At 36.2% G+C, this 10,064-nt stretch overlaps 1 protein-coding gene across 3 annotated transcripts in view; it reads left to right on the plus strand.

Annotated features, from left to right (window-relative positions):
- LOC136846886 (E3 ubiquitin-protein ligase RFWD3-like) overlaps positions 1 to 7,789 on the plus strand; it is a 29,233-nt gene extending 21,444 nt beyond the window's left edge. For all 3 annotated transcript variants that reach the window (XR_010855562.1, XM_067118141.1, XM_067118149.1), the window contains one exon: positions 5,329 to 7,789. Coding sequence is in view for 1 of the 3 variants with exons in the window: in XM_067118141.1 (XP_066974242.1) it covers positions 5,329 to 5,397 (69 nt within the window). In the remaining 2 variants the exon portion in view is untranslated. The remainder of the gene's footprint in view (positions 1 to 5,328) is intronic.
- Positions 7,790 to 10,064: the final 2,275 nt, after the last annotated feature.

Raw genomic sequence — 10,064 nt, forward strand, 5'->3', positions numbered from 1 at the left:
TTTTCTTCCTAATTGAAGCCCTTTCATGGGTTCTCTTCACAATTCAGTAAGAGCAAGGCTCTGCACATCCCTAAGATTTATCCTCGCTCTCGAGATCGACAGGCTTTTTACTGAAACAAGCAGTTGGGCTGAAATGACTGACGAGGAGACAAACAAAGGAGAGAGGAGCAGAACAAATACAAAGAAATTACCTTAAAATTCATTTATTTACAAAGTTAAGTTAATTACATATTTACAGTCGAGTCAGGTTCAATCTAAAATGAATAAAAACAATACAAAGGAATTAATTTCTCAACAGCAGCAAAATACAAAATTAAGTAATTTAAACCTCAAATTAATTAATAAATAAAAATTGAGCAAAATTACAATCAAATTAATAAGTAATCTAACCTCAACAATATAAATAATATAATACCAAGTGTATAACAATAATAGCACAAATAAATAGTAAATTCAAAATGAAGCAGGACAAGGAAACGACGAACCCATAGAGTCGGCGGAAGCAGCCCCAAGCTGCTTGACGGGAACACTGCAGGACAACTAAGACAGAGCCACACGACAACCATCTCGCCTCAAGCACAGTGCTGACGCTCCTCCAGTACTCGACGATCACACAGAGCCACACGGCAACCATCTCGCGCCTCCAAGAAAACGCATTGACGCCCTCCATCCACGCATTTACCAAGACAGAGCCACATGGCAACCATCTCGCCCTTAAGAAATCCTCCGCTGCTCTGCTGCTAGACCGGACTCACAGGTACGAATACCTGCTGCTGCTACCTTGGACCATCGGCCCATCTGCCTCCAGAATCCTGGCTGCTGTTGCCATTTAACCTGACTGACGGGTCTGACGCCATCCATCAGACGCCAACTCGCCAGCAAGAAAAACAAAGAAAACAAAGGAGGCAAATATCCACCAAGGGAACAATCGGCAAGCGATTGTTCCTAACACCTCATTTAACAGAAAAAAATTTACAATAAATTTTTTTTTACAACAAAATACTCTCTCGAGCAAGTTGCTGCCACACCCGCCAGCCAAACAGAACCAATCCTGGCAAGGTCGCCAATATTACGATCTCGCCTTCCGAGATCGACATACAGGCTCTTTACTGAAACAAGAAGTTGGGTTTGAAATGATTGACGAGAGGTGACAAACAAAGGAGAGAGGAGGAGAGAACAAATACAAAGAAATTACCTTAAAATTAATTTATTTACAAAGTTGTTAATTACATATTTACAGTCGAGTCAGGTTCAATCTAAAATGAACAAAAACAATACAAATGAATTAATTCTCTCAACAGCAGCAACATAAAATTAAGTAATTTAAACCTCAAATTAATTAATAAATAAAAATTGAGCAGCAAATTACAATCAAATTATTAAGTAACGAACCTCAAGCAATATAAATAATATAATACCAAGCGGTATAACAATAATAGCAGCATAAATAAATAGTAACTTCAAATGAAGCAGGACAAGAAAACGCATTTAACTCCATAGAGTTTTATGAAGCAGCCCCAAGCTGCTTGACGGAACACTGCAGGACAACTAAGACAGAGCCGACATCACAAACCATCTCGCCTCCGCACAGTGCTGACGCCCTCCTCCAGTACTGATTTCCATCACGACAGAGCCGACACGGCAACCATCTCGCCTCCAAGAAAACGCATTGACGCCCTCTCCATCTACGACGACCAAGACAGAGCCGACACGGCAACTATCTCGCCTCTAAGAAACTCTCGCTGCTCTGCTGCTAGGGACCGGACTCACAGGCAACGAATACCTGCTGCTGCTACCTTGGGACCATCGGGTCGATCTGCCCTCCAGAACCTGGCTCGTTGTTGCTTTAACCTGACTGACGGGTTCGACGCCATCCATCAGACGTCAACTCGCCAGCAAGAAAACAAAGAAAACAAAGGAGGCAACACCATCATGGAACAATCGGCAAGCGATTGTTCCTAACACTAAGAAAAACTGACTCTTACAGTCTTCAGGTTCCTGTAGGAGGCTGTCTGCTGGCCTTTTGGTGTCTTTCGTGGTGGAGGCATTCAGGAGGGTTGTGTCATCGCTATTCGAGTTTTTCCACCTCTGTTGGTATCACTGATAGCCTTTTTTGTGTATCTTCAGCACCAAGAGAAGTTTCTAGTCCTGTGATTCTCTTTTAGACAGTCAGTCAAGTGTCAGTTATATCTCCGGTTTTTACAACTGACTGTTCATGGTTCCAAAAGCATCCAGAGGTTGGCACCCATTGTTGGACGTGTCAGGCCTTAGTAAGTTTGTTTGACTGACTCTATTTAACATGGAATCATCCAGCACAGTTTTCACAGCAGGGCAGCAAAATAACTGGATGATTTCAGTGGATATGAGGGATGGGTATTTACGTGTCCCAGTTCACACAAATACTTTAACTTCGTGTTTGTAGGGAAAGTATATCAATGCAAGACTTTTTGTTAGCACAGGCCAGAACAAGAAAGAAGTGACCAAGAACACAGTCTCCTTTTGGCTATGTGAATTCATTAGACAAGCTTACAGTACCTCTTCACATTCAGATGCCAATACATTGCAATCAAGAGCATATGATGTTAGAGGCCTAGGGCCCTCCATTGCTTTCAAAAAGACCTTGAAGTGCTGAGTACCTTTTACCTTGTCTGGTACAGTCTTTGCAAATTCTCATCAATCTTCAAAAGCCATCTCTGGTTCTGACCCAGTCTGTTCTCTATCTAGGAGTGAGGATAGACTCAGTTTTTAGGCTTTTCCTTCAGGGAAATGAGTAGACAACTTATCTGGAATGGATTAGTAAGTGTTGAGACATGAAGTTGAAGGGATGAATTCCAGCCATACTTACCTAATGATTCTGAATGCTGTAAATCATAACAATTACAGTACACTGTATCATGATAAAAGATGTTACTATCTTCTAAAGGTTTCATTTTCACAGTGCAGGGCATTATAACATAGAAACTTATCATTAGATATTGCCTAAAAGTTAGGTATTATTTTAGAAGTTTTATTGCATTTGCTACAATAGTTGGTACATAATTAAAATCATTAATTATAGAAATTATCATACCAACTTTACATAAAATCAGTATCTCTAAAGTTTTAATTTATTTGACAAAGCTCACCTTTATGAAAAAATACTATTTCTATTCCTGTAGGATAAAGAATGGCATCAATTTTTCTCAGCACCTATGACATCGCTGTCAAGAGAGTAGTGCCCATTAGAAGTAGATTGGCATGAATGTATTTCCTATAACACTTGAAAAGAACCCCAATATTAAGGGTAACTGGGGAACTTTCTATATCTGATTTTAAGGCTGAAAAGGTCGAAAGTTGATGGGGTTCAGGTGGATGCCCAGATGCGTGTGTGGATAGTGTATACCTTGCCTCCATTCAGCTTCATTGGATTAAATTTAGACAAATTTCAGGCTTGGAAACTTCCCAGATTAGAGAAACTTCTTTGTCAACCTTGGAAATGTTGCATCATTGCCCGTAGAGGTTAAGCAGCAGCACCTCAGTGATAGGTTGAGTTTTACCTGAAACGATTAAAGCCATTTCAAAGCCATGCAAAGTTGTATTTTTCAATTTTATCCCAGCAGAGGAACCAATTTTGTTATTGAAGTGAAAGGGGTATTAAATAGTCAGCACCAGTATTTCCCATGTGTCAGCCTTTGAGATCAGCTATTAGTACCTCTTCTTGGATTAATTATTTCAATCGGATCTGTCATTTTAGGTCCATTTTCTGTCTTGTAAATGGTAAACGTAATAGTTATGAAACATATATTTATCGTTTATTAATTTTTTTCATATTTAAAAAGCACTTATATGTACCCTTTTGGATAAAATGAGTTATGTCATACATTGCAGCGATATTCAGTGGAAAAAGGAAAAATGAATATAAGCAAAAACAACTATGCATCAACACTTTACAACAGCAGTGGCTGTTATGGACTGAAATTGATCATATGTGTTGGTACTAAGTGTTGACAATTGACCTCAGAATGCTGCCTGATTACAGCCTGAGAGAGAGAGTGAGTTTGCACAGATACTTGCATAATAATAAACTCATAACCTGCAAATTAAGCATGCGTAATTGGCCAGGTAACGTTTGTAAAGCAAAACTGTTGTAACATATAAACGTTGCACATAATATGTACTGCAAATATAGTGTGTAGAATTGTTACTATACATAGAAAAGCTTTATCACAACCTAAAAACTCGTTAGTACAAAGATAGCTACAGATAAGAGGCTGGTAACACTGGCTACTGCTGCCAGATATGTGCTTGGTGAAATCTGCATTGTCTGATATAAGAGGTTCCAAGTGCACATTTATTTGCTCTGGAATGAAACAGAGGCTCAGACAGTTGTAGTTCATTCCATAATTGGAAGCTACAGTAGAGTTAATTCATTGATTGCTAATGTGATGGGTGATAACACCATGAAGAAAAATTATAGATACTTTGACAGTTAACATTAGGATGATGTCTGAGGCTGGTTTAACTCCACCTCCCTGCCATAATTGGGAGTACAGTATTCAGAAAATTGAGTAATTTAAAGTTGTAGCATTTTGTGGGAAAATTTATTTACTTTTGTCCTTTTTTGTGACCTTAACTTTGAAATTAGGCAGTTTGTCAATAATTTTGATAGTGATCGAGGGACCATGAGGTATCTGCCTTTCAGATTTCACGGAGATCTGATGAAAGACTGGGATCAAAATAATAAGGCAGTACAGTACTGTATTACAGTAACTGTATGGTTAAAAATAAGATGGTTTAATCACTTTCATTTCCTATTTAAACCAGTCAGAGTAAGGATCAAGAAGAAAAATCACAAGAAGTTTCAAGTTATGCCAGGTGTATACGAGTTAATTTTATAGAATACCTGTTTATTGTATTATTAGTGATAATAATTGAAAATTTACAAAATTTTGAGGACAGTATTTGAATAACAATGAAATAATTTTCCATGTTGAGAGAGAAATTTCAGGATATCAAAGAAAGATATAGCTCAAAGATGAGAGGGAATATGTACAGTACCAGTAAACACTTAACAGGCAAAATGTGCAATATTATAATAGTGGGTATGATGGATTTTCAAAAATGCTGAATAGCTTATTGTTTCATGTAGCACAATTGCAGTAATAATTATTATATATATAAATGCTGAATAGCTTATTTCACTTATTGTCATTGCATTAGAAATTATTGATATTAGTTAATGATATTAGTTATTTGATTAGCAAAAATCAGGTGATATTGCAGGTAAGAAGTACTTTATATCTCTTCAAATTTCACTAATGGTAGTTTGTAATTTTTTTTTTGTTGCAGAATTCGAGGGCAAGCCTTACCACCAGTTCTGTTAATACTGTACCGTTGAGCTTTTGTATTCAGCTTTAGGTCATGAACAGTACAGTGGAAGTAGTAGTAGTTTCACAGTTGTAACATTTTCCACTTTAGTATGTAGTACTTCTGTTAGGGTAACTTACCTGTCGCTGCACTTTGTGCTTACAAAGGGAGAGTATGCTCCAATTATTTTTGCACTCTTAAATATTACTCTGCAATGGCCTGTCCTTTGCCTGTGCTGTTCATGAGTGACCTTGTAACCCAAATATGGAATAATCGTGTGATGATATATTTAGCTCCACATACAATTGGGTTAATTGTAGTCAGTCGTCACTAATTAGAATCAGTTCTGATAAAACATTTGAGAAAATTGCTGGCATGTGTGTCTGTGATGTCACTGCTGGGGAACCTATGAGTGACTCATCGATAAAACTCGGGTAATAAAGAGAGGTGACCATTTGATCAGTAGAGTTGTTCAGAAGTGAGTTCATTGCACCTCTTAATGTTGACTCCTGTAGGTTAGTGGGTTATTTGTGTGACATAGGTTTTTTGTAATAGAATTTGAATTCATTTTGTTTTATAGCAATCTACAACAGTATGACTTAAGTTTTTTAAGGTTTTAATTTTATTTAATTGTTTATTTTAAGGTTTTAATTTTATTTAATTGTTAATTTTAAGGTTTTAATTTTATTTAATTGTTAATTTTAAGGTTTTAATTTCGTTCAGTTTTTTATTTTTTGTCTGTAATTACGGTCATATCCTAAATGAGCTTTTACTGAATTACTGTCTATGTATTGATATTTTTTAAATGATTTTATTCAGGTTTTCAAAACTTGACTTCATTGCACTTTCATTTCAATGCTGAATGACTCACTGGGTTCCGGTGCTTGGTGTTAAGACTAAAATCCACATTCCATTACATTCCTTCAAAGAATCGAGGTGTTGGCAGCCTTGTGACTGTTAGCGTAATCAGAACAATGTATAGCCAATCATTTGAATGTGGCTTACCAAAAGGAGCTCTGCCAGAATATATTATACAAGTGCATGTCAGTGTATATGATGACTGAATTTCCAGTACATACTGTCCATTGTCTTCATTTCAGCAAGTGTGCATGCCTAACCACTGTACAGAATGTTTTATTTTTATTAATGCTGTAAACTTCTTTTCAAAGCTTTAAAGTTAAGTTTTTAATGACAATATACTGTACATTGAAACATGGTTTAATGATAACCATAAGTAAGAGTATTGCTATAAAATATCTTGAATAAGCTCACTGACATATCAGAATTACGTGGTGAGAGAAGGATGTTGTAGGCTAGGGAGACAGGTATGTTCTGCAGTCACACAAGTATGAATACTTTTCCATTCACCATTCCCCATAAATAACAGTATCACTGGAAAACTTATTAAAAAAGCTTGAAATTACAATGCAAGAAGTTAGAAATTAAAGGTAAGGAGATTGAAAGATTAGAGGATATTTTGAAGTTAGTTTTGTTTGGTTTGCTGTTCTTTAAGGTGTGGTAGATGGTTTTGTAATACTTTATTTATGTAACACAGTATAACATTGCTGTCAGTACAGTAGATGATTTCTTATAAAAAGAGAATATAAAACAGTGGAAGTATCTGTTTGACATTGTGTTGATATAATGTATTGTGTCACCATTAAGTATTGCTTTCATGTTATGCAGTATATTCTTATGTACTTTAAATGATCCTAGAGATGAATTGATTGGGTTTCTCTTCAAAGTCAGATTTTTATTCTTGCTACAGAAGCAGTTCAACACATTCTGGTTAACCTCCAGTGAAAAAAAAACTTATTACAGTACTGCCTTTGAAATATATGCCATGGCAGCTTGTTTTTATCATTGGAAAATATATTTTTATTTTTTGGTTGACCCGATGAAATACTTGGATAATGTAGCTTGTTTACTTTCCATAATTAATGATTATGTAATCAGGAGGATGTTTTCATTGATTTCCTTCAAATAATAACCCACTGAATGACCAGTGATTCACTTTTCAGGTGTACTATGTACATGGGCCATGAATTTTGTAGAATTTTCAATAAACATAAAAGGAAATTGCAGCAACTCCAAATTCCTTATTTACTTTACAAATTTTTCCTAAGTCATAATGTGTCAGAATATATAAATTTTCATGACCCAACTGAAGCAGAGTATTTTTTTTATCCATGCTGCTTTAAGCTGTCAGTATATAATGATGTGACTTGTTTTGAGTTTGAATTTGAATTGTGAGTGAATTACTGAAAGTATAACTTTTAAGTAGTTACTGCATAGAATTAATGATCACTGAAAATTTGGAGACCAGATTTTTTCTGAAAATGCCAGAATATTACACCATACAGAAAGTCTGTGTTTTGATCATTTCAGTTTTCATAAAATTGTTTTATGAATTGAAAAAAGATTAAAATAAAACTATACTGAATGTGTGCATTTTACTGTGTTCTCTAGGTTTATATTCAGTTGAAAAATGCTCAAGATTAACTTTTTTGTCACTGAAATTCCGTAGCAGTTTGATGAAGGGTGAAAAAAGGTAAAAATAGAGATAGCGCTTGGGTAAAACTTGCTAAAACTAACTGCTCTTTGGTCTGTACCATGAAATGAATAATTTCTGACTGCTGAGGCTCAGTGAGTGGCAGATGACAGTCACGGGCTCATCTGTTGTCTTTTTTGATTGCTCTCTGTGAAGTAATGTTTCATGGTATACTGCAGGTTTTGGTGTTTTTGATGTCCAAAAAAAGGGAATCATCAAAAAGCAATATGGCAAATCAAAGTTAGGTGGAAATTTGCTACTGATGATATGTGCTTACATTGTTGGAATCTTTAAGGCTGGGCTAAATTGACCACCAATGATTTGGCTTGTAAATAATAAATGGTACTAAATTTGAGTGTAAAGTTAGGACTGGATAAGAAAATTTAGAACTAAATTTTCAAAAACGTGTTCAAAGCATTGAAGCTACATATAACTGTTGTAAAAGATTGGGAAATTCCACGGCAGGAGATAACAGTGGTTTAAGATAATCTTTTTAGAAAATGTAGCTGGGTTCTTGAAACTACCGTACAATTGACAGTTATTGAAAAGGCAAGGTTTATGAATATTTTTCAGTTTCTAAGATTTAATTCCTAAAGTTTTCATTTAAATAATATGTTTAAGTGACATGAGTGCAGATCCAACAGCATTTATTCACCAGTGCAACATATTCAATTGTAATTGTAATTTGTAAGCATTTATTTATTCCCAGTCTTGAAGTTTAGCAACACTCCAAAGCTCCCATTGTTTCAATAAATGAACTTGTCTTATATTCTCTTTTCCCCTGTTTGATATGGTTTATGCAGCAGATAATATAATTTTTGGACTTGTTAGAAGAAAATATCAGTAGGTGTCATGTTCTTAACTGCTCTGCTCAAGTAAGTTACCCAATCTTAAACAGTTAACTAGACAGGTCAAAGCCATAAATTTATTGGGTTGCAATGCTGTATATTGGTTTTGTTGATTTTTTATGTTGAAACTTTTAGTTACACTGTATTATTGATTAATATCTTTGTAGGAAAGGGTTGTCAGCTTTAGAAGGTGTTTTATGAAAAGGTTGTACAAGTTTTGTAAGCTTAACATGGATTGAATAATATTTTATGAAAGCCCTAGTGGATATTTATATTTGTTTTTGCAAGTAAGATGTCAATGTGTTTGCTAGCTATAAATTATCAGAATTTCGTAATTATTATGTAAGGAAGATATGGTTAGGATTTTTGTTAGTTATACAGTATTTAAGTGCTACTACTTATTTTGAATAAATGTCCTATCATCATCTCAATTGACGGTGCAGGTGCACGAGTTTGCTGTAGCGCACTCAGCGCTGCAGTCAACCAGATGCATTCCAGGATGATGGATGTATGACAGACAAGTTCAGTCACTAGGGTTGGCGTTAGCGACAATTGGTCTTGACACCTTGACGTTTTGAAGAATTGTTCAGTCTAGGAAGACGGTCAATTAGTCCTTCACTCGACGCACCAAAGCTGTTACTATTCGGTTCTGTTTTTCACAGACTGTGGGCATAACAGCCATCGATCATACCACATTGAAAATATCGCTTCTCATCTGGTCAGCGAAGTTTAGCAATGATTGGGTCAGGTCAGTACTTGGATAGGTGATCTTCTAGAGCACCGGATTCTGTAGATGTCTAGGAGACGTCTTTCACATCCATGGTTAGAAACATTGAGGTTGGTCAGTACTTGGATAAGTGACCTCCTAACTTCAGATGCTGTTGGTGTCTAGAAGACCTCTTGCGCATCCACGATTCAAGTCTTGGTCTTACAACTTCCCGTCATTCTGCCTGATTCATTGAGAGAGCAACAGTATGTGAGCATTCTGTTTCTAAGGACCCTAAAGGCTACCTTAAAGGCTACCAAGTGCCTGAAGCCCTTTTTCATTACCACTTGGGACTTCACCTCCGAACTAAGTTCCGACAACTTGTTTTTGGTCCCTATTCAGCCAACAAGTGGTGTCTAGGAGCTCCATTTCTTTTGACTGTATGTAGTTTTACTTCCCCTGTGAGGAGTGGGAGATGTAAGCAGTAGCTGCTGCTGCTGCAATTACCAGTTGATCCACAACCCAAGAGGGAGAGAATGTTATGTGGATCTTAAAACAGTTTCAGGAGTCTCAGGGTCTGAATAGGCATTCCTTTGAAAGCAACAGTACCAAG

This window comes from Macrobrachium rosenbergii, chromosome 2 (assembly GCF_040412425.1).
Source record: "Macrobrachium rosenbergii isolate ZJJX-2024 chromosome 2, ASM4041242v1, whole genome shotgun sequence".
In the NCBI taxonomy this organism is placed as follows: Eukaryota; Metazoa; Arthropoda; class Malacostraca; order Decapoda; family Palaemonidae; genus Macrobrachium; species Macrobrachium rosenbergii.